Source organism: Semicossyphus pulcher, unplaced genomic scaffold (genome assembly GCF_022749685.1).
Source record: "Semicossyphus pulcher isolate SPU_LCO1_2020_fin unplaced genomic scaffold, fSemPul1.0.p SCAF_8, whole genome shotgun sequence".
Classification (NCBI taxonomy): Eukaryota; Metazoa; Chordata; class Actinopteri; order Labriformes; family Labridae; genus Semicossyphus; species Semicossyphus pulcher.
Window position 1 is genome coordinate 5,160,581 of NW_027211759.1, and position 25,904 is coordinate 5,186,484.

The window sequence follows — 25,904 nt, forward strand, 5'->3', positions numbered from 1 at the left end:
CCTGTAACTGTATGAAACCTGAGGGGATGAGGGAAACAATCTTCCCTTTTATCATACTCTTCATACTGTACGTTTGCACTTAGTTCTTTCGCCTAATATTGTTATTCTGCTTCTCCATAATGTAGTTTTTTGTGAACATATGCTGGCTTTCTTAAAAGGTTTTGTCATGGTGAGGTTTTCTTTACCGTTTCTCAGGTAAAGGGTGTCATATGCCGCACAGATTGCAACCGTTTTAAGGTCAATCCGGAGCTATATAAATAAAACTGACATGACATGACACAATGGTTGTAGCCCTCGAGGAGCAGGATGTCTATGTGAGAACATGTCTATCTTTGTTCTTATGTGTTAAGTAAGATTTAATTAGCAGCAAACGGATGTCATAAAATGTCATAACCTGTGAGAAATAACATTTACTGAATAAAAGACTAAAATATATAATTTGATTTAAATCAAGGTAAACAAGGTATACATCTAAATGTAATTGCTGCCAATAATAACCTGCATACAGTTCTCTGTTAATAGAATAAAATACATATCAATAAAAATCATTGAGGTAAATAATTGATTCAGCATGAGTCACTATTACCCAGTATGGTTTGTGTTTCTTCTATTAATTTACAATTCTGTTGGATTCCTGGATCTAAAATAACCCTCTGTCTGGAGTTGTTTTCATCCAACTGGGAAAGGGTTAAATTAACCCTTCATTGACCCTTAGTGGGGCAAACTTTACCCCATAATCTGTAGCGGAAGTTGTAAGTTAATTAAAGTTTTGCTAAGTTGAGTTGGGCCTTTGTTGGGTGCCATACAATGCAGTAATTTATCCTGTTTAAATACACACTCACCGGCCACTTCATTCGCTACATCTGAAAAATCTAATGTAATCCAAAACACCAGCTCAGCCAGAAGATTTGCTTTTATGTTGCCGGTAATGTACAGGTGTTTACAAGCTGTCACAGAGCTGACAAGGTCATAAGTAGTGGTGGGTCTGTGCTCAGTAATAAACACATGATTGAATTTACACTCTTCTGACTCTCAACACAACAAAAGTCAACAAAAACTAAACTTCAGAAAAAAGTGAAAGGGGAAGTTTATGACATTTAAATAACTGTTCGTTACAGAGAGCTCTCTTGGTTCAATTGCTGATTAACTGTGTCTTTGTGTCAACTTACCACAAGATGGCAGCAAAGGACACCAAACACAGTTCGACAGGAGCTGGAGTCAGATAATGGATGTACATAAAGAAATAGTTTCTTTAATCCTCCGTTGTCACACTGCACAGGTAGGCTGATGTTGTAGGACTTTAAGGAGGCTCTGGACTGAAATAAGGAACAGACAGGCGAAGCTTCACGTTGAACTGTCGATTACAAACGGACTAAACTCTGAGTTGAGTACAGCCTGAGTGTGACGCCCTTTTCAGAGGCTGTGACCGAAAACAAAACAAGGAAGCCGCCAAGTATGAAGAATTTTATATACAGATTTTCAGTTTATGAAAATGGACATGAGTATAAAGGCTCCATACTGTACATATAATTCATTTTTAATACATCACATTGAAAACAGATCTCCAAACAACCCAAGAAAATATGGATCGCTTTGAATCCCAGAAACACATACGTCCCAGAAGTAGTTCAAAATGAACTCATAGCATCCAACATTAATACTGTACATACAGCAGATGATCACTTTTTAAACTGACTGACAGGCTGTGTGGTCCATAAACTGATAGTCCTTATGATGAGCCATTCTTTCTGACTGGCAGTCACGACTATTCGCACACACTCAATGTCAAAGCCGATCTTGTGGTCCACGCTGTTAACCTCAATACTCCCTCCTTTAAACTCTCCTAACGTGATGTAGGACGTACACTGCCGTCCCTGTTTGGTGTCCACAGACTTCTGTCCCACTTCCACAGCTCCGTGGTGGAGAATGTCGTTCTGTCTGTCCTCTGTGCCCGTCACGATCTTGATTCTGCTGATTTTAGTTGATTTATTGAAGATAATAACAAAGAAGTCTCCTGTGCACGGAGGCTTCCCCCAGAAGTATTCATCCACGATGCTGCTGTAAGCCTTCGTGGAGTCATAGTTTTCAAAGACGTTGATGTTCGTGTAAAGGCTGGCAGGAGGGTTGTCAGGAATGTCTATGGAGTCTTCCTCGAAGTCGTCGTCCTTCAGCTTGTTCTCGGCTCCTTTGTAAGAGGAGTAGTAGCCCATGTGCTGAAACAGCGAGGGCTTGAAGCGGATCACGTCCTTCTGGGCGAGCAGACCCCTGAAGTGGATGAGGAGCCAGTCGCAGGGCATTTCCTGGTAGAACATGAGGAGGAAGTGAGCCAGACGAGGCAGGTCTCTGGAGTGGTACAGCTTCCCGATGTAGCCCAGCTTGGAGAACTCCAGCATCACCCAGTAGGAACCGTCTCTGGAGGTGATCACCTTCTTCAGCGCCGTCAGGAAGTTCCTGGAGCAGCGCACGTCGTCTTCCAACATCATGTAGAAGTGAGAGAGGTTTGTGCAGAAGTTCAGGAGGAAAGCGTAGTCCACGTTCTGCTTGGAGCGGAAACGGACCCGGTCCTCCGGGTCGTTGTAGTTCCTTTTCAAACCATCTAGTGAAGGGTAGTACTCCTCTGGCGTGTGAATCACCAGGAGGCGTCCGGCTATGATGTGATGAGCAAACTTCCTGGTGATTTCCTGCACCAGGTTTTCACACCAGACCAGGTCAAAGTCTGCCAGGTGGACCACAACCACTATCTCTTTGAGCTCCTCGTAACTGGACTGATCAAAGATCGATTTGATCGTCTCTAGAAGGTAATTCCCCTTTTTTCTCTTGACAGAAGACAAACCAATGGTCAGATACTCTGTGAACAGAAAGAGAAATGAAAACAAAAGACATTAAATGTGTACAAAACCCCAACAACTCAAGTCAAAGTGGTATCAGATTGATAGAAATACGTACTCTTGCGTGGCAAAGGAATTCCAGCAAGGTAGCGATACGTCACATTGATAGTCCCGGAGAAATTGGACAGATCTCTGAACGTGTGGACGTATCTGTCAGAGTTTGCAGGATGCATCAGTGTCTCTCCCAGCTGTCTCTTTTCCGCCTCCTCAAATTAAAAACACGAGAACACAAGAGAGTAAATTGAGCATTCAAAGAGCATCGTCACAAAGCATCGACTTCTCAGAGGTGAGAAAGTCTTACCAGCACATATCCATCATCCATGTAGAGGTTGAAAAAGAGCAGGAAGGTGATGAGGAAGCCGAGGAAGGGGAGCATGGATCGTTTCCTGAAACACCTCATCTTGTCCACGGACTTCCACATCAGCCTCAAGATCACGTCCCTCACTGCGGGGAAACAAAGACAAAACAGGATGATGCTCAACAAAGAAACTGTGTAGAAGAGTGTCGTGTGGACATTTGGGTTAGAACATTGACATTAGGGATTAATGGGAGGCTAGAATAACAAAGAGTCATTTCCTGCTTTAATGTTAAATGTTTAATGTTTTACTACTTTGTTGCAGGTCACAAGTCGTGTAATACCCAGGTTCTCAACTGGTGGGTCGGGACCCAAAAGTGGGTCATGAAGCGGTTTTCAGTAGGTCGCGGATGTGTGCTTAAAAAACAAGTTGAGGCAAAAAGTCAATGCTGTGCTTTTATTTTGAAGGACATGGGTTTCCTATGAGGTGTGGGCAGTAGTAGTGTAGTTTATTCACACTCCATGTATCCACTGATTGGGTAACCCCAGCTGCAGCTACATTTAGTAGCATTTATGTTGCACTTTTTTAGTTTATTTCTGTTGGAAAAAAAGGCTGCTTAGTGAATACAGTTTCTTTGCACTGTTACCTGCACAATTTTTTATTCAATACATTTGAGTGGTTGAAAAATTTGGGTCACAATTTGTCACTCAGGAGGTGGTGGTGGGTCCTGAGGCTAGACCAGTTGAGAACCACCGGTATAATGTATGTTGGGTGTCTAACATTCGGTATAATTTCACTGCTTCTGGATTAATGAATAACTGAAAAAACAATTTATATGGAAACATCGGGCTGAGCAACCAAATTAGCTAATGTTAGACAACAGCTAATGTTAGCATTCAACCACTTCCTAGCTAACATTATGACAGACAGCATGGTTCTGTTTTCCTCTGAAATAAGGAGGATAGTTACCATGGTTACAATATGTTATCTATGAAGCAAACTCAAAGCTAAACTTAAGTTAGCTGGGAATTTACACATTTCCGACTGTATAGTATAACACTACCAAACGATAATATTAGCTTTCAGCCACTTTCTCGCTGATGGTTGGGGTTTATTATTCAGTGGTTAAAAGCTGACATTAGTTGTTGTCTTACTTTAGCTCGTCTAATGAGTTAGCAAAGATGTTGTCAGTTGAGAAGGGGTGGGAAGATAATGATTTGTCAGATACCCTTCATTTCAAAGCGGTGAAACATTATAACAGCATCTGAGTGTGACGTCAGAGGTAAATGGCTGCCATGTAAATCTGCTTGAATGCAATGCATCCTGGAACATGTAGGCTCTGCAAGCAGGAACTTTCTTGGATAGTATAGCACATACTGAGGAATTTCTTGCTTCGAGTGACTTAAATTACCCTCAGTAGTGATTGGACATTTACATAAAACATAGTGAAAACTCCCTTTAGTATAAAAATATATATTTTGCAGCTTTAATTAAAATAGTCATTAGTTGCAGCCCTGAGGTGTCAATCATGAATCTGGATGAAATTCATCTTTAATTGGGTTATGATGAGGAGCTGGAGACGACAGATGTGGCCAGAAGCACTGACACAGAGATACAGACGGCTGATCTGAAGGTTTATCATTGGATTAAGTTAAATTGATCTAATAATGGATCATTTTGGTCGTTAATCTTACTTTTCACGAGGGGAAAAGTCAGTCATCTGTTCAGTTTGACGAGCCAGATGATGTTTAAAACTCAATAAGCACCGCTGCCATCTCTTAATACAAAACAAATGCTTCCAGCCCTGTTCCGTGTGATATTTACTCATAGCGTTGACAGTTATTCAACTAAAAAGAATTACTCTGCTCACTTTCTGTCCTATTTGGCACCTCATCTAAAAAAACTACCAGTCCCATGACACCCTCCCTAATTCTGATGTTGTGTAACACAAGAAAACCGGCTTCGATGTGAGGAGCCGCAAAGCTCCCCAGTGACAACGACAAATTTCTGCCTAGGCCTGTTCGCCCGCCGCCGGGCCCGATAACTCAATAAACAACTTATTATTCATCATGTTATTCATTGCTGGAGTTCCATTTTAGTGGGGAAAAAACACATTTGCCATCTGCCAGAGAAGTGAGCCATTTTGTGTTTCTGTCACGGAAAAGCTCTGCGGCGGCACCTGAGAGATGCAGAGGCAAGAGTAAGTGGAAACTCAATGACAGCTGTGAGTCAATATTATGAAAGTCCTCACGAAGAAACACCTCCACACACACACACACACACACACAAACTCCATTATTCGAGACAGCAGCCGGCGAAATCAGATATCAAAGTGATGAGAGAATATCTAACAAGGCGAAATAATGGCCTCGTGCTTTCTCTGCGGGAAAATACAGCTAAGAAATTAGATTTTTGTTTGCTTTCTCCGAGTGAAAGTAAACAACAAACAAGCCTCCCATAGGTCACGTATATTTATATGGAAATGAAGGTACGTCTATGAATAAATAAGCACCATTTGTTGGGTCTATTTGCTTTTGTTTACAATTCCTCTCTGCCAAGTTGTTTTTTTTTCCTCAGCAAATTATCAGCGTGTGTGCGCCCGGTGAGCTCATTTCTACCACTGAAGTCATTTCAGATTAGAGCCAGTAAAATAATAACAGGTAGAGGAGAATACCAATGAGACCTCAGCACTGAAAAAAATGTTATATGTCCCATAGGAGCACTTATCTTTACTCGTGCACATTAACAAAACACTCTGCAGAACAGGAAATGAGAGGAGATTTGTCCTGACCACTTAACTGTTTGTTTTTATGAATTCAAACCAAACACAAAAAGAGGAATTAAAACAGTATTATTAGTCTGGCTTGCGAGTAGATTTTCTGGATGAAGGTCAGTAAATTAAACTGAATGAGATGACCCAAACAAGCAATTTCTCAGTCCATTAATATTTTAACAATCAACAGCTAAACAGCTTCAACAATAGCTTGAGGACAAATTATGTTTAGAGGATAAACACTGGGGTATTGCAGTAATTTGTATCGCTACTCTCTATAATTGCACATGATGGTTGCCTGTTAGTCTCACACTCTGTTTTTACACAGCTAAAAGGATCATGGTGCCTTTTCTTACCATGGCACTCAAAATTAAACTTAACCAATCCTAGTTGTAGTCGGACAGCCATAACCTAATCTTTTCTTCAGCTTTCCTTTTAACATCAACTGAAACGTGTTTGCCATCCGCAGATATCTTTTAATGTTCACACAGCGCCAAACACTGGAGACACAAAAGGAAGCCATTTGGTATTAATTGAACCACAAACAAAGAAAAACTATGCTAGGAGCCCTGTGAGGCTGTTCTTATGCATAGCTGTGCTACAAGCTAAATGCTAACGCTAGCAAGTCAAAAGCTGTGTCCCAGTCCAGGGGCTGCAGCCTATGAAGGAGGCGGTCCATGGAGGAAGCTCCATTCATAGCCTGCGTAGACCATTAAAGCCGAACTGAAATGAGACAGTCTGGTCTACCCTTCCGTTACCAAATGCCACTCCTGTCGCCTAGCAACAGGTAGCTAGCAAGCTAACTAGTTAGCATAACATGGAGTAAGTTAACCTATTATTTTAAAGATTATTTGTTTCAAGGGCTGTTTTGTTTTCTTAAACATGTGAAACGCTTTTCTACCGAGTTGAAACAAAAAACTTTTACATTTTAAAGTGTATTCCTCAGCCGTTTAAAAGTCCACCATTTCATTTGAATCATTTCCTCCTAAACTCAAGCATTGAAGCGCAAACATTTTGCCTGATTATAAAATTAGATCATTAAAGGATCAACAGAGTCATAAAAGTAGTCTAGTGCTGTACACCACTACAAAGACTCAGAAGTGTCCCAGTCTACATTAATACTCAATCTTGCCTGAAAATGGCTGTGGAAAAGGTTAATACTTGATTTTTATATGTTTTAAAACATGTCTGGAGCTGGTCTTTGATGTTAAACCCGTCATTAATCGGCGGGACTCCCTTACGTTACGTCACATCCAGTTGTCTGTTTTAAAGTGAAAATAAAAGAAAGTGACTGCAGAAACCACTGTAGTGTAGTAACTCACACATTGTGGGTTTGACATTCATACACGTTGAAAATATAATAATAACTAAATCATTATCCTACACATCGATTCACTGGAGTCTCCAACCTGCACGTTGCTCTTTAACTTTATGCAAGAGTCCCCTGATTAGTGGAACTCACATCCTGACAACTACCAATAAAGCTTGATTTGATTCCTCCATGAAATGAAAGCAGCACATTTTCTGCTTCACACAACTGCCAAAGAGTGCTTCAAACAAAGATAACCTCGACATCATAATCAGGGTTATTTTGTAAGACTTTTTGAGAGCTCCTCCAACTGTTCTCACGGGCTGAGTAGCACTACTTGTGACGAGTTAAGTGATCTTCAGATGTAGAATCGGTGAAGCGCTGTTTTAAAGGCTTTGGCATCAGACGTATAATCTGGGGTTTTGCAGGATCATCTGATACCGATGTTTTCAGCCCATAAAACCTCAGATCGGAGGGCAACAAGATGCAACGGAAACCGCAGCTGTGTTAGAAAATCTCGTTTGCTGCTGGGGTTTTGCAAAATCGTGGATATTTTACACGGATCCTGAAATGAAATGAAAATGTCTGATTTGAGCAGCAGTTTGGAAACTAAAAGAGATGAGTTTCTGGAGGGTGTGAAGCTCAAACACAACACCGGCTGTGAAAGCGTGATTGTTTAAAATGAATACTTTAAATTCAACCACTTCCATCAAGGTGCCCTTCAGCAAGGCACTTAATCCCCAGTCGCCTCAGCTCCACCAGTAAGGAGACGGGGCTGGTTGTACTGGGAGGCTCACATGTGGGAATTGTATAAAATGCTGAAACACAGCCTGCTTCCTCAGCAAAAACACCGTCCCTGTATAAATTAAGCCATAAAAAAGATGGATGGGATACATGTTGCTGCAGAGACACAGCACGGTGAGACTCCACAGTGATGTATCTACATGACAGCTGGCTCACATCACCGCCTCGATGAACACGAATGATTAAATGTGCTTAACACATTTACTTCAGGTCGGCCGTGTGGTGACTGTTTTCACATCCTGCACCTGCTGTGAGCTCTGCAAGCTAATCCATCTGAAACAGCATTTAGACACATTTTCCTTCTGATGGTTTCTGCACAACGTCCTGTTCAAACATGGCAACAGAGTGCCTGTTGGATAGTCTGAGTACAAGATGAAGGCTTTAAAGGCTAATAAAGATGGGAATGCACCAAAAAACACTGAAGGGTGGTTATTAACTCACATGTCCATCATACAGATTGTATTTTAGTGCCAGGAGTCGATGTAAAGCATCGTTAAAGCAGCATTAAAGCAACATAATGGAACTATTTCACCTTAAAATGACAGCTTCGGGGCGCTGGTTTGGCGCAGGCAGTAGAGCAGGGCCCCCTCGTCGCATCGGCTGTGGGTTTGACTCCGACTCATTGCCTTTTGGTGCATGTCATCCCCCCTCTCTCTTCCCCATTTCCTGTCAATCTTCAGCTATCCTATCCTATCCATTGATCATCTATACCGCTCATCCTGTTCAGGGTCCAGGGGGTCTGGAGCCGATCCCAGCTGTCACTGCGCGAGAGTCGTGGTAGACCTCAATCACAGGGCTGACACACAGAGACAGACAATCGTTCACGCTCGCATTCACAACTATTTTAGAGTCACCAACGAATCTAACGAGCATGTCTTTGGACTGAGGGAGGAAGCCGGGGTACCTGGAGGGAACTCCTGGGGAGAACATGCAAACTCCACGCAGAAAGGCCGCCTACGTCCAAACCAGGAACCTTCTAGCTGTGAGGGGACGGTGCTAACCACTGCACCACCATGCAAACAAACAAACAAACAAACAAACAAAATCTTAAAAATAACAGCTTCAAAATCATGTTGCTGGTACATTGACTTGACTGACAGAGAGAATGATGCCTTCTTCATTCCCACCATGGAACTTTATAACTTGGGCTGAGCAGGTACGACCTCCTGCCACATTTAGTGTTTGCCATAGACTTGGAGGATTAGCCAATCGCTTAAAAGAGTCAGATAATGACTACAGGACCAGTTTAAGACAGCGATATATAAGATGTATGTTGCCTATGACGTCTTACTGTTATCGATGCCCAACCAATTTCATCATACAAAATGCAATAATGAGTATATAACGTTCTCTGGTAATACTATGATTCCAACGTTAGCTTTATGTCTGTTTGCAAATGTGTTTGTTTTTGTGTTTTTCATGTGGCAAATTCATAGAAAGCAAAATCAATTTAACAGTTTGACTCTGACATTGTGGATGTTTGCACACTTAAAGAAATTCAGAATGAATGTTAATGAAAGTATGTTTAAGTTGATTAAATATTATTATATCAAATAAGTATTAACTCAAATTCTACAATTTCATAAAAATACAAGGTGCGATGAGGCCTCATACATGAGGAAAAAGTGCATGTGATTATTTTCAGCTGTGGATTAATACACTGTTGTCCTTCTGGTGAGAATTTGCTGCAGCAGGTCGGTGTAATAAGGGAACAAGTCACCCACTTTGGCTCTTTTATGTGTTATAAGTGTTTTTGCTTCTCAGAGTAATAACATATTTCAGGGTTTGGACGCACAACGGTTTGAAATTATTGACAAAATCTAAGATAAAGAATATTGCCTTTATCCGCTGGCGTCACGACCAAGTCTTAAGATCTTTGGCGGACTCCATTTGCACGGCGATCCAGCACAGCAAGACCCAGGTCGCCCCCAAACAGTCAATCTCCTTCATTAGACCTGGACAAAAGGCTCATCGACATCAGCCTAGCTCTACAGGGGGGCTCCTCACCACCACTCGTGACTGGCAGCTCCAAGTCGACCTTAGAAAACAGCTCAAGTTCCCAGTCAACATCACAACCACTTCTCTCCGCCCAGATCTGGTGCTAACATCAGAGTCCACCAAGCAAGTGGTTCTTCTGGAACTGACTGTCCCCTGGGAGGACCGGATTGACGAGGCCAACGAGCGAAAGAGGGCCAAATACGCAGAGCTCACCACAGAGTGCAGGAGCAACGGCTGGAAAGCCCGCTGTGAGCCAGTCGAGGTTGGGTGCCGAGGCTTTGCTAGCCATTCATTACTGCGAACCCTTAAACTCCTTGGAGTGAAAGGACTGCAATCTAGGAGAGCCATCAAGAACACACTAGAGGCCGCAGAGAGGGCCTCAAGGTGGCTGTGGATCCGTAGGGGGGAACCGTGGAACAACGCAGCACTTGGACACAAGCCGGGGGCTGATCATCCCCGGCTGGGTCGCCCGGGGCGACAGTGTATGAAGATTAAAGACCTGAAAGATCCTATGACCCCGGGTTCTTCACTGATGACGTGTCCAAGTATCACCGGAAGGTGTATTCAACACCGCCCACTGTATCTTGTAAGATGTTATAGTGACAGTTGGACTCAACATTTCCTTCTTGTTTCTACATTTTCTGTTCTTTCCTCTCTCTTGTAAACAGCCTTAAGTTGAGGCCATTCTCTGAGTGACCTTGTATAAATAAAAGCAGACTGATCGAGCATCACTCCTTTAAGTGTCTTTAAAGTTGAACGTCCACTGCAGCCTGAACAATAATAATGATAAAGCCTCTGCAGTGAGTTCCTTGCAGTTCGGCTTCGGAGCAGTGAGATGTGCTCGGGAATCTGTGCCAAGGGCTTTTAATGGCTTTCTTTAAAATCCCCTCTAGTTTATGAACTTCACAGAGTCTTGTGAAACTCTGTGAATATAATTTAATATACAATGCGCGTCTTAGACACTATATCCAGCTATTATTCTCCATCTCCATCCTGCCTCGGCGGGCCTCGGGCAGAGAGCTAATGTGGGTCAAAGCGCTGACTGCTGAGGAGAGCCCATCCTCATTACAGCCGCCACCACTGGGACTGCGAAAGCCTTTCATGTTCGACTTTGACCTGTAAGGTAAATACACTCCAGATGCAATTTACATGTGGTGCAGGCCTGCTGCTCACAAGTACCACGCTTCAAAAACAGAGAATTAGATCTGCTTAGGGCTAAAGACTCCTTTAATCATGAACACTGTGCATCTGCACTTTGACGGCAGCCGTGATAATTGATTACTGAGATCTGAAACAACAGTAGTGATAATGGAAAGGTTTCTGGGAGCAATGCAGCAGTTTTATATTCTAACTGCTCGACTTTGGTCCAAAAGCACGACAGCTGCGCTTGAATTACTTTCAGTTCTTAACGCTGTAATCTGGAGATCAAAGTTAATCTCAAGATGTTTTCTCAAGAAAAATGAGATAATTTATCAGCAGAGAACAGCTTTTGTTTTCCAGTATCAGGGGATAATTATGGTGAAGTGAAAATAAGTGCCCGGGTAATTTGATCACGCCTTATGGTGCCGGATAGGCAGTACAAATTGTTTAAATGCTGTGAGGGTACAAGCAGTCTTCGGTACATTAATTCTGTTCAGTTGGTCTTCACATTTTAGAAAAGAGACATTATGAGGAGCAATTTAGACATTCTTAAACGCCTATTTTTTAAAACATTGTAGCAGTATGGCTCTGCAGAAGGAAGTGTCAATCACCAAAATAGAGAACTCCGACTTATAAGCTGGCCTGTCATGAAATATGGAAACAACATTCATGGTGCCCTGCAGATGAATCCTCCTGGCCTGCTATCTTCTAACCTTTTCCTCTAGTGCAACCAGCAGGTCAAAGATTTCACCCATAAACTCTTAATTTGTCCTCCAGCACTATCAGCAAGTCAATGTTTTTACAAGGTTACAATGCTGCAATTTCATTTAGCAGACGCTTTTGTCCAAAGCGACGTACATCTGAGAGTTAATACAACACAAGCAACGGTCGAGACAGGAGGGAACAAAGTCAGTAAGAGCCAACAAACAGCTTCAAGTGCGACCGGACACTGGTCTTTAGCTTCTTCTTAGAGGTGAAAGGGACTCTGTGGACCAAATAGAGATTGGTAACTCATTCCACCACCGGGGGACTACTGAGGAGAAGAGTCTAGTTAGAGACTTAGCTAGCACAACTTGATGTTAAAGACTGTGAACAGGCATGTTAGCATTATTATTTTAAGTGTGCATGTTGACCAAGTAGCAACCCCTTGGCTGGAAAAGGGAAGCCAATGCTGAGTTACTAAAAACTGCAGTTCCTCAAATAGCCACTTGAGGCTGGCTCCAAAAGAGAGTTAACCCCCATAGACCCCCATGTTAAAACTTTACAGCAGAAATAAACACGTGTACAGCCTGCTACAAACCAAAAAAAACAGAACTAACTCCTTCAAATGACACTTTATGTAGGCTTTAATTGATTCTGAATTAAAGGCTTGACCGGATTGCAGCTGTTTGCTGCTAGCTGGCTGCTAGGCTTCAACTCTTTCAAGCCACTCATTTTGACCTCTTGGTTTCAACCCTCTACTTCAAATACGGTCACTTCTGGCTCAGAAAAAGCAAGATGGCGCCCGCTAATTTAAGGTTTCAAAATGTCCACACACCAAATGCTGACATCACACCGTCTACATTCACCACATGCAGCCTATGTTGGTGTAGCATTTAGCTCAAAACACCATCCTTACAGAGCTGTTAGCATGGCTGAGACAAGTATTGAATTTATTCTTATTTAGACCCGACAAAAAACAACCAAAGAACCTTTAAATGGATCTTTTTGGTGAGACTGTTTCCTGAACGGCTGTTTCCAAGGTCAGGAAATAACCCTGACACTTTTAATCCTCCTCACATTTTGACAGTACAAAGAGAAAAGAGGGAAATTAAGCTGACAGTGTGAATGGACAGAGGGAGCTATACTCTTCATATTTCCTTAATTTATGAGGGACCACACTGAGCCTGTTTTTACATCCACAGCAGAAAAGCTTGTGTTAGAAATTCAGCGTCGGTCTGCACACCAACACAGCTCTGCCTTTGGCTCGTTTCCCAACCGTTTCTAAGCTTCCTGTTATATGAATATGTAGGGCTGTTACGGTCACAGCAAATCCATATGCAACACGGAATAATAATGAAGAGAAAACGCTTTCAAAAAATGCAATTAATCTCTTATAAAATGGCTACTCAGGGCCTCTAATGAGATGCCATTCTAATAAGCCTGTGTGTTGAACAACAAAGCCATTTGGTAAACACCATTGTTCATTTGCTTGTTGACATCCAGGCAGAGTATGAACACACATGGACCCTGCTGAGCTCGGCTGTCTTTGTGCTCCTGTGTGTGTTGCAGGAAAGCTGTCGTCTATGTGTCCTTGATGAAACCATTTGTGTTCTGTTAATTCAAACATTTTGCACTGATTTGATTTGAATGAGCTTTAAACATGTATTTAATTTTGCTGAAGTGAACGTGACAAATAGTCACACTATAGAGCGATGGAGCCCTTCTTTAACCTTGAGTCTGTATTTCCTCTGGAGTCTGTTTACACTGTAGTCGCCGGGATTGGATTAATCTCTAAATAAATAAGGAGGAAATTAAAGTGAACAGACTGATTCATGGAGGGATTTGTGGAACATGGTACACATAATCTAAGTCAGCAGTATGAAAAGTATTATGGGCTTTATTTACAGTCTGATTTGATTGGAAAACTAAAAAAAGCACAGAGAAACGTGACAATATCATTCTTGACCTTGGCCTGAACAACACAAGAACCCAAAGACCTACTACTATTGAAAACTGTTATTACAGGGGTATAGCTCTCTCTCACATCAGCAGTGCCCAAAGTTTGCATGTTATAAGAACTGTTGGGAGTAATGAGTTACAAAGTAATCCATTAGAGTTCTTGGATTACTGCTTTTTTGTAACGAGTAACGTAACGTGTTTCTTCTGCAAGTCAAGTAATCTGTTATTTAGTTATTTTTTCACTTAACATTACTGAAAGATAAGTCGGCGTATTTCTCTTTTCCTTTTGTTGCCACAAAAAAAGAAAATCCCAGAAGCTCTACTTCTTGGCAGGTAGCTGCGTACCAGCAGAAAGTAAACACAGCTGTGTCAATGCACATGTGTAGCTAGCTAATTCAGCTAACGAGATGGCAGAGGACAGTTTTTACATTTTGGAAATATTCACATTGTATTTTGAATGTTTGCATGAAAGGGACGAGAACAACATGACGGTGAAATGTGGGCTGTGTCTGGAGGATAAGTGCTCGTCAGATGTGAAGAGCTCGACTTCAAATGTGAAGAAGCATCAGCAGCTAAACACAGCTCCACAACACTGGTGGGACTAAGAGCCTGTGTTGTATTGTTGTCATGGAAACAGCTGTGCCTAATACTGTATGCCTCTGCCCAGTTCAGTGTCAGATTGTTAGCATAATAAAGAGCTGTAAAGGTTATATTGCATCAGCACCATGGACAGAGTCGTCTGATTAAGAACAATTGTTTCAACCTCAGAGGAAATAAAGAAATGTTTAGGAGTCCCCTTCTTTCACTAATTACGTAAAGGTTAGTTATTTAACCCGTGGTAAGTATAAAAATGATCATTTATTGTCATTAACAGAGAACAATTAAAGTAAAATGAATCTGTAATTAAAAATTATCCCTTTAAGTCTCAAACTGTCAGCGAAAGTGATTAATCCTCCTCCCATCTCTGAGAAACTCAAGAAACAACACAACCACGCTCTGATTGGTTCATAAATGGTGGGAAACCATGTAGCAAATATTTTAGCTCAAAGAAGTAAATTAAAACCTTAAAATCACAGTTTAAAATGCCTGATTTCAAGGCTGAAGCAGGATTTGTTTTGTACTTTGATGGTTGTTGCTGAGAATTTGATCGAGGCTCTGAAATTCAATCTCCTGGCTGGAATTAATGTTGATGCATGGATCCAGACTCGGAGGGAAAATGTTAATAGAGTTCAGAGAGAGCGAGCGGTGGAATCATCAGCGAGTAAACAGCATTTCTTCCAGAAGAAAGCAAATCTTTTTGCTTCCAGCTGGGAGTTTTACCGACTGCATCTCTGCCCGGTTCGATGTGTTTACTTATTCATCAAGGTGGAGGAGGGGGGGCTGGTTTCTCAGACTCAAGGCTCCAGCAGTTACCCTCTTCCTGCTGTTGGACAAGAGGGGCAGACCCCATTAAAAATGCATGGGAACAGGCGCGGCTGCAAGTCCTCTGCCAAATAATCATGCACCCACGCTGCATGTTCGTTTGTCAGGATGCAGAGCTGATGCGACTCTCAGAGAGGGGATTGAAGTTTGGCCTTTGAAGCAGAGGCTCCTCCAAGTGGAATGTTTTTTCATGAACCAGACCAGTGGTGATGTGTGTTTGAGCCAATTTTACCGCAATTCATGAACATCTTTATTCTCTGTAAACTGTTCCTATTGATCTACACAGGCTTGAGCAGGTGTGTTCAAAAGCATGAAACAAAGGAAACTGTACATGAATTTTCAAAACTAATTTAGCAAAGTAGAAAAAAAGGAGCACAAATTCACAAAAGGAACCAATGCCTCCCAATGGCCGCAACTTTTAAGCATTTGACCAATCTTCGTTGCATGTACATGCGCCGTTCTAACGAGGCTCTGGCTTCACTTTACTTCAGTTATTACACATCCTATTTGGAGTCCTGACAGAAATCAACTGGAAGTAATGTCAGAAGCGTGTTAACAGTGGATGTGTAATGTGCTGCACAGAAAAAAAGCCTCGAATTGCACCTTGCTTTGCAGCTTTTGAACAAAGCTTCCACAAGATCAGACGTTTCTGGCTGCAACAATCACAGAAAAAGCCTGAAATCCTGGAGGGACATGTTAACGTGCATGTTCACCATCTTAGATTAGCATCTAAAGCTAAATTAAAGCTATGGCCAATCATGGAAACCACGTCTTCCACTCTTCCTAGAGTAGAAAACAAGGGTTATAAAAGTCAGAAAGAGTCATTCATAATTGTTAATTTCTGTACAAAATGTAAATCTCTCTGGTGGTTGTTGAGATGTTTCAGTCTGGATCAATGTTGTCAATAAACTCACCAATGGACAGACCTGCAGTATCATCTGAGACCACTGGCATAAAACACATTTTGATGGTTTTGTAACGTGAGTACTTTGACTGTTCTCCACCCGTCATCGGCCTCACAACAATAACATTACTTCCTGCTTCTTTATCACCTGATACTGAACTAACCAATCAGAGGCTATGACAAAGGCTGAGGTAAATGTAATGTCAGCAGATTATTGTTACAGTTAGCTAAAGAAAATATTTAAGCATATAAATATGCACATATTAACTTTTAAATATTAAAATGCATAAAAGCTGTATAATGCTGTATCAAATATATGGATTAACTTCACTTGTAAACCTAAATATTGTTGCAGTTACAGCTACGGTTTCACTCTCAAACACTGTTTTTTATCTGTAATAAAAACCACAGAAAAATGTTGGCGTCCCAGAGCAGAAAAACACATGAATAATCCAAAACTGTATCGTATGCATTAAAATAAGTTAAGTTACAAACACGATGGTATGGTCCTGATGGATGAAAGCAGTATTTTCTCATTAACACTTTAACACGAGGCTGCAGCAGTTCAGTGAAGAAGAGGATTTTTTTTTTCTGTGACAAAAGTGATTTCTTTTGTAGGCGAGGGAAGACAAGCGAGCGCAGCAGGGAGGCCGTGATGCAAGCTTCACTTCTAACGTTTGATATCAGTGAAAAACAGCGATCAAAACAAGGCTCGACAGCCCACATGAAACAAACGTTCAGCTGTAGGGGCCTGATTTGTATTAGTAAGTGGAAAAAAGCATCATGCGGGTCGGAAACTGCGGCAGGTTCTTAACTGCTTTTTTTTCCCAGCACGATTTACTGCTGCAATCCATAACAATTGTCAAGAGCCATAACCATATTCCTCTGTTAGCCACTGAGCCTTTCCACTGAAACTGTAATAAAGAGCCTTCAAAGGTTGGAGGGAGATCCAGTGGGATGAAGCTGTTAAGGGAGTGGAGAGCAAAATGTACTTACAGCTTGTTGGTTTTGCTTTAAGGTTTATGAGTGCTTACAGTAATAATCTGCAACATTTCTCTGCTTATTTTTTTGAGCTCCCATCGGTCATTTATATAACTGTGCATTTATCCAACCTGCAGCTCATGGACATTTTCAATGTTTGTGTCAAAGCCCATAAGTCTCGGCTGGATCTTGCCTTGGAAAACTGCGTGCAGATAATAATTTGGTGCAAAATTGCAATCATGGACAAAGAGAAAGAAAAGAGCACATGGTAAAGAAACTAAAACCTCTTGAACAGAACATCAAAGTAAAGAGATTATTCATATTCGCTGCGTCTCCATTCATGGGCTGCCTCCTTCGATGGCTGCGGTCTATAGAGGATGAGTCATTCGTAGCATGCGTAGACGCTAAAGCCGAACTGGAATGAGACGGTCTGGTCCACAGAGGATTTCCTGTTTGCGTCACCAGCTGTTCCCACTCTTATCCTTGCACCACCAAATGCAGCTCCTGTTGCCTAGCAACAGGTAGCTAACGGGCTCACTAGCCATCATAACTAACGTCGCGTAACTTCACCGAATACTTTAAAGATAATTAGATTTAAGGCTCATTTTGTTCTATTTGACTGAGTTGAAAACAAAAACTTTTACATTTAAAGTGTATTCCTCGGCCGTTGAAGATGCCGCCGCCTCGTTTGAATTGGTGCGCAATGAATCTCGCGATACATTAGGCCACGAAGGATACACCCGATGGATCCTTCATGGACCGGGAAAAGGAGGACGCATTGGTCGGCTGCATCTGAAGGAGCCTTCGAAGTGGGACAGCCTTTGAGACGGCGCTGTGATGCAAAAATACGCCTTCAAATACGTCCTTTAAAGGATGCGGCCCCATGCAGCTATTGGCATTACTGATTTTGCAATGGTATAAACAAAGGGAATCTGACACCGCTTCCTGATTGATCAGCAACTGACAAGACAATGGATAGTGAAAATCCAGCAGGAGATACGGACGTATTTAAGATACTTTACCCCGACACAACAGCTAAAGTTAGCATTCAGCCACGTCCTTGCTTAGTGGTTTTTGAAGTGCCAAAAACTGCAGGCTCGCTCCAAAAGACAGTCACTCCTATTAGACCCCCATGTGAAAATGCACAATTATACAGCAGAAATAAAAACGTTTACGGACAAAAATCTTCTCTATAGATCTTCTCCTCTGTGATTCCACGTCTTTAAGTAAAACTGTCTCACAGTCTGGTTAGATTTGTAAACTCCACCAACTGAGCTAAACCAGCTGAACCATTTCTCCCATGATTTCCACTCTTTGCTCGGGGGCCCGTCGTATCACACTGTGTAGACGTTGCCTTAAGAAGTGAAGCATGAGGTCAGAGAAGGTTATTAATATCATTCAGCCTCTTGTCAGTAACTAATGCATGCTCAGCAGTATTGATTAAATCATCATAAAGATGAAATATTCATATTTCTGCTGAACGTTCCCGGTAGCAGAGGTTGTCAGCGTGCGTTTGCTCCGCCACGGGCTGAAACACATGTCATCATTATTTTTACATCAAAATTTCAAAGAGGAACAAGAAGAAGCACAAACTTGTTTTATTCATTGTTAAAACTTTCAGCACAACACAGCGTCAAAGTTTAGACAGGAGGAGAGTTTCACTAAAACAGCTCTCCTAAAAATCGCTACACTGATGCAACATTATTGTATGCTTCAAAAGGACTGGGAGATCTGCTGTGATTATTGGGGTGGTGGGGCGAAGTCGTCCCGCCTCTGAGCCGGCATCAGAGGTAGTAACAGAGGGGAAGAAGTGTAAACAGCAGAGCCTGCAGGGCAGAACAGTGCTGTGTGTTTGTGTGTATTTGAAGCACGCGCTGTTTGTTTGCACCTCGCGCACGTTTCTGATTACGCAACGCCGGAACGCTGTGTAAAAACACACTGGGGCTGCTTTAGGGCCCGATCAGACAGAACGCACTTAAACAGCTGGGGGCGGCTTTTTTGTCATTGTCCAATCGGATGAAAGGAGAGGCGGGCCTTCTGTCAGTAAACAACATAAAGGTTAGATTAAAGTCAAGGTGAAATGAAAAATGTCATTTTATTCCTTTTAGATCACATCCCCGGTAATATTGTGCATCTATTTGACAATATAGGCCCAAAAAATACAGAAAATCCATTTCTTTGTATTCTTGTATCAAAATCTGATAATTTTTTGTGTGCTTACGTAGGCTGGGACCAACCAATTTCAACCAATCAATCTGCAACATTTAGCCACAGAGCACCAAGAACGCTCTGTCAGTTAGCTAGCTGCTGCGCTGTGGAGAACGTCTGTCTACGCCCACTTCTCAACGATCAAATCAAATCCCTCCTAATGATATGTCCCGCCTGCACGTCCTGTTTCACTCGGAAATACGTCACAATATGGAAGCTAGATACTCTCTCTTCAGCTCGACTTTAATGACCGCTATCATCGCGTTTTGCAGGCTGTAAAACGTGAGGCGCACCGTCTGATCGGGCCCTTACGCTGCCGTTGCCTTACTAAACTTCTGCAGCTAAAAAAAAGAACGCCCCAATCTACAAAAGGCCGTCAAGTCAGCTCGACTGCTCATTATTACAAATATCCGTCTTAACCTTGTCCAATTCAAACCCAATATCAGAGAGGCTTTTAGGAACTTAAATTACATATTTTGAATTTGGCTTACAACTGCGACTTTTAAAAGCTTAATGAACAGAAGATCCTAAATTACATCGAGGGCTGATTAAGGTTTCTTGTGGCTTTAAGTATTCAATATAAAAAGCTTAAAATGTCTCATTATGTGATGCACAAAGTGGTTTAATTATCAGTATCCGCCATCGTGTGTCACTGTGTCTATTTGAGGCAGCATTTCAGCAGCTTGTCTGATTATTTATGTAGTGTTTGAGATCTGTGTCGGGGCTCGATGACTAACCCTGCCATGTTTTTTTCTGTCCAGTCGTGTGACGTCAAAGCTCAATGCAGGAAAATGAGTGATTGGTGTGAGAAGCGGCGGGCAGGTTGGTGGGTGGTGTCGTGTTGGTGAGGGGGTCAGTTTGAGACACATGATCACCTTGGAAACATTAATTGCCTCAGATGACTTTGATAACATTTTTAGTAGAGTCAGGCTGACATCCGGCCTCTGATGTACTCTGGGTACATTGTGTCACATTTGTCTGTGCTGTCTCTCACAAAGGTTTCAGCTCCATTAACTTTTACTGGTGCTGGTTTCATTTGGCATGCTCAGACAGACAGTAAAAGATGTTTATATGTAAGAGACACACAGCATGTGTTAGCCAGCATGGAGGACAAAGCCTTTTCTTACAGGAAGGAAGTCTTGTATGTTTTTTTTTTATGTTATGTGTCAAATGTATTCCTGCATGAAAAATATAAGTACTTATATAAAGAAAGAAGAAACCTATTAATAAGAAATATTTGGGCTTTTTTGCTCTGTTCATGTAAAAGCAGCTTTTATCACTAAATCTCCTCGTCTCTCTGTATTGCTGTCACACTGTGCATTAAAAGAGTCTCTCCGTTGAGTACCATCCACGTTCACTGTCTCTACTTGACCAGAATAACAAGGACGTCAAGCCTTGAGAAGCAAGTGGTGAACTTGCAGATTCCAGTTTAATTAAGATTCAAAACCTCTTGGCTAGATTTTACAAGCTTTTCTTGGTGTAACTTTGGGCTGCAGTGGCCAGTGCTGTTGCCCCACACCCAGAAGGCACCTGGCCCGAATCCCAGCTAGGGCCTAGGGGCCCCTCTGAGTTGAGCATGCATGCCCTCCCTGTGCATGCGTGCCTTCTCTCTGGGTGGCAATTCCTCCCACAGTCCAGAGACATGCTCGTTAGGTTCAGCAGTGACTCTAAACTGGCCTATGCGTGAATGTGAGTGTGAAAGGTTGTCTGTCTCTATTTCCTTTTCCCCACCTAAAGTTAGCGAGTTGACGCAGGTTTTTCAGACCCGGGAAGACCTGCTGATAGATGCCGATTGTCTCTGCTCCCATTGCCAGTGGAATATACTTCTTTCAGTAACAAACGCGCCGGAGACAGGGTTAGTAAACAGTGAAGATGTTGCGCTGGTTAGGTCTTTATTGTATCTATTACTCATTCAGTCTGTTTATCAAACTTGGTGCGACAAATATGGAACGATGTTCGAGCGCTGCTGGGACGGAGATGGGTGGGATTTATAGCTGAGATGACAAGGAGTCGCAGAAGTTACTGACAGAGCATAGCATTGCACCGGAGAGGGGGCGGAGATTAGCGTGTTGACACAGGTTTGTTGTTTCCATCAATTCCAATAATTACCCAGGTGTACTGGAGAGTAATTTGAGCCAGGTCTGAATGCCGATTGTAACCTTTCCCATTAAGCAAAAAAGCCGGATGTTAGCGTTTTTTTTGACCAGTGGGAAAGGGGCTTATGTGTCAGCCTTGTGATTGACTGGTGATCAGTCCAGGGTGTAACCCCCGCCTCTTGCCCAATGACAGCTGGGATCGGCTCCAGCCCCCCGCGATCCTACAGGATAAGCGGGGGGCTGGGTAAATAATGGACGCATGGATTAACCATTTACACCAATACTGTTTGTTTTGGTAAATAACGCAGAGAGCTTCCACAAAACAGGACAGGAGAGGAGAATGTTTTGTCCTTAAGGAAAGTGGAAAGCACAAGAACATGATCCAAAGTAAACTCATACCTGCCAAAACAAAAGCACACAAGCAGAAGACTTAATGCCAGAAATCGTTATTCAAGCTCAGGTTTAAGTTTACAGAAATATTGAGGTCAGACTGATGGAAGTTTTTCCCGAAACCCCAAAAAAGCATCTTGATACCACATCGTCCTCTTCAATCACAGTGAATCCAGCCATTGTCGTATGTCCAGCATCATATTAAAGAGACGGATCATGGGGCTCCAGCTCCTCGGCCCTTTTTACCGTGTGTCACCCCCAACCCTCTCTTCCCTGTGTCCGACACTAACCGCTGTCCTCTCTCTCAAATAAAAGCATAAAAAGGCCAACATACAATTAAAAAATGAAGAGACGGATTATGTACGGTGCCCGACAAGAGCAAACGTGCTGCTACGGCAATGAAGTTTAGAAACGATGCAGATACAAGAACACGTTAAAAAGGTCTCAAAGGAATGCAACACCTGAAATGAGCTGCAAATATAAAGCTGCAGAAAGCCAAAAGAACAGCACCTGCACTGCAAACATTGCAAAGTCAAAAACACACAAAACAACAGCTGCAGCAAAAATAAAAAACACTCGGCTCACAACAGAGCGTTAAAAACATTTCCATGCGTTGCCTCCCATCTGCACCTTGTTGGCTACTCTAGGGTACTAAGGAGCAAAAACTGGTCACAGATGCCACAATCATTTTACCAGTGCAACCTTTGCCATGATGGTGTGTATTTTCCCAGTTTGGACGGAGATTTAAACCAACAACCTTCTCCCTTCAGTCCTGATTCTTTGATCAGAAGTTCCTGTCTTTCCTCTCACTGCTGAAGGATCGACACGCCGCTGATGTACCTGAGTGGAAATGTGTTTGTGAGGCCAGTTCTGGAAGCATCATTAATGATTCATCGGGCAGAGGAGCGGATTCTTGGCATTTAGTCGGGAAGGAGACTACAGTAAACACATTTTCTGAGTGCTGCTCTGTGCTCCGCGTATAATCAATTCTCCTGTTATTGCGTTTCACTCGCTGTGGGGCAATAGGACGAAGGGATATGATATCACCCTGGACTTGCCAATAATAAAATTCTATCAGCGAGAAAGCAGCTAGGGGGCAGTGAGAAGTGTCAGGCCTCGTCTGAAGCACATTTTCAATAACAAACAGCCCTCCTGTGAGAAGTCAACAATGCCCCAAGGTGAGACACGTGCGATTTGTCACCCTGGACGCATGACAATGTGCGCTGCATAAATTCAGAATGTGTGCAACCCGCCCGCAGGGGGAAGTGAGATCTGAAATGAAAGTGCCCGAGAGGGAAATACAGACGTCATTAAGTATTCTCAAAGCCCATCACTTTCTCTCAGTGTGCAGGAACGGGGGAAATCCACGGCCAAGCAGTAAGAAGGGGGCACAAGTTTGGGAGGAACACGTGCGGGGAAACAGGGAGATGCAATGTGGAGATTTAGGGGAATATGGAGGAGAGGATGGAAACATCAGTGTGAGCTCAGTGGCATCAAGACGCAGAGAATCTTTGACTCTGAAACGATGCCGCTCGCTGTAAAACCATCCCACAGCTCGGCTCTACAGAGAGAGAGGAAGAGGAGGAGGGAGAGGTGTCACAAAGCTCCGCTCTGAAGCTAACTCAGCCGTTAAAAAATCTTCCCAATTTTTTTTTTTTTACCCACAAGATGATCCAGAGACATGATAATTAAGGAAAGCAGAGCGCGATTCACACCACAGCTGAACATGTCCCAATTCACATTTTTTCCCCTCATTAGTGTCAGAGAAAGTGACGGTTTGAGACAGCAGGGGAACAGCATGACAATATAATAAGAAGCATGTCGGCGCTGACATGTAGATGAAAGTTCATTTTACAAGTTTGGTCAAAAGAAAATGTCTCTCTCTTGATCTTTGTCACTCAACATGGAAAAAAATGCAAGAAATAAATCAAAAGGAGCCAGCTGAGGTGGTTCCAGCGTCTGATTCGGATGTCTCCTGGGCGCCTCTTGGGAGGACACCCCGGGGCCGAGCCAGAGCCCACTGGAGGGATTATACTGTATATCCCACCTGGCCTGGGAACGCCTCTGAATCCTCCAGTAGGAGCTGCAAAATGTTGCCGGAGAGAGGGATGTCTGGGTCACCTTGCTTGGGCAGCTGCCACCGCGACCCGGCCCCGGATAAGCGGAAGAAAATGGATGGATGGATGGATGGATCTCCGGATTATGCCCAGGCATGTTCCAGACTCGCCTTTTCACGCATGTCGCACACAGTAGGATGAGGCGTAGGAGGGATCTATGCTCAAAGGATGATTCTGCTATACAAATGTAAGAATGGAAAACAATATTAAGGCAACTGAGGTGAGAGGATAAAAGTATAAAGCAGAGAAACTCTGCTCAGTGTGAACCTGCTGTGCTTACACACCGCCCTTCACACTGGGGGGCTGGCAGGTTGAAGCCAAATTAGAGTCAGGGTGAAGGGATTCAGACATTTGCTTTCTCACATGCAGCCCACCATGTTCGGATATTTTTAGGAGTGCAGTGCAGTGTGAAAGGGGTCAACGTGGATGTGCCAAAACCTGCAGTTCCACAAGTGGCCACTTGAGGCTGGATCCAAAAGCAAGCCAATCCCATAGACTGTATAAATAATGGACGTAGCCACCGTGACGTCACCAATTGGTTTCTCGACCGGTGTAAATGCAGCTGAAATATGGCCACCGCCATGTTGGTTTTCTGGAGCCAGAAGCGACCATATATGGATGAGAGTGTGATGCTGCAGAGGAGCGAGGGTTTGGCAAACGCCAAGTTATCGAAGCTGAACAGTCTGTGGCTGTGGCTGATCCACTGGCTCGTGAATGAGCTAGTCAAACTTTGTGTTTCCCACAAAGGAGATTCTGTTTGTGGCGGTGACTGACCGCAGTTGTTTATTTATCACACCAAAGAAGTGTGCTAGCTCGCCCGGTGATACAGCAGCACGTGATAAACACGTAAAATAACCGTTCTTCTCTTCACTACATCTCACTCACTCTCTCCGGGGAAAAGCCAACAACTTCTGACTTCTATTTACTGGTTGCCAAATGAATAAATGTTTGATGAACAGGCCAGATAGTTCAGAGAGAGACAGATTATTTGCCAGGTTTTGGAATGAAAGATTCCCCAAGGCTCACGAACACGGCGAAGTTAAGTTCAGTGACTGTGTGTCTGTGTGTCCGCCAGCAGTATCCACCTGTCACTCAAGTGACCCCACCCCTGTAATTTAAGGCTTAATGTAATTAAAACAGGTGAGTTATATAAAAATTCTGCTACATGTCAACTCGGCAAAGGTTTAATGAATACTGGTGCCTTATGGTGAACTTTTCATGGAAATATTGGACCAAAAATGGTTGCTGTATGTTACCAAACTTTCTTTCTTGAGGATAGAAATTAGGGATGCACGATATTGGATTTTTTGCCGATATCCGATATGCCGATATTTTACAACTCATTTAGCCGATATCCGATACCGATATTTTTTTCCCGCACACCTAATTGCAGAGATCATCAACTCTCTTCTGTATTGGAATTAGCGTTCAGTACAATGGTGATACTCTCATCACATTTGTTACAACGGTCGGGGTGACGGGTCTTGAGATGGTTAATCAAGTTTGTAGTGTTGAAAGACTTTGCCTTGGCTCCTCCTCGCATCACCGAAGCTGAGCAGTCATTGCAAATAGCAGTTTTGCTATCTATTTCGGACACTTTGAAAAACTTCCACACCACGGACATTTTGGCTTCTAACTCTCTCATGCTGCAGGTAGACACACGTGACATCATCACGCTGCGCCGCGCAGGTCTTCTTCGCGCCGGGGACATTGCGCCGAGGTCGGGCATTTAATCAAGTATGCAGCAGCTCATTATTTTATCGGTTAATTATATCGGCGGATATCGGCGTGTTGGCCGTTCATTTTTAAGCCAATATCGGCCGATACCGATAACGTGTCGATAATATTGACAGTTGCTTGTCTCGATCCGGTTATGTCTTATAGTGTGTAAAAAACACCACATGGACATGTGTAAAA

At 42.8% G+C, this 25,904-nt stretch overlaps 1 protein-coding gene across 3 annotated transcripts in view; it reads right to left on the reverse strand.

Moving 5' to 3' along the window:
• Window positions 1–1,507: 1,507 nt before the first annotated feature.
• LOC138613106 (alpha-1,3-mannosyl-glycoprotein 4-beta-N-acetylglucosaminyltransferase C-like) overlaps window positions 1,508–25,904 on the reverse strand; it is a 48,414-nt gene continuing 24,017 nt past the window's right edge. For 2 of the 3 annotated variants that reach the window (XM_069686693.1, XM_069686692.1), the window contains exons 3-5: window positions 3,190–3,332; window positions 2,947–3,094; window positions 1,508–2,848 (exon numbers count right to left, since the gene is read on the reverse strand). In XM_069686693.1, coding sequence (XP_069542794.1) covers window positions 1,680–2,848; window positions 2,947–3,094; window positions 3,190–3,309 — 1,437 coding nt within the window. In that variant the 5' untranslated portion in view covers window positions 3,310–3,332 and the 3' untranslated portion in view covers window positions 1,508–1,679. The remainder of the gene's footprint in view (window positions 2,849–2,946; window positions 3,095–3,189; window positions 3,333–25,904) is intronic. The other variant, XM_069686694.1, reaches the window with a different exon arrangement.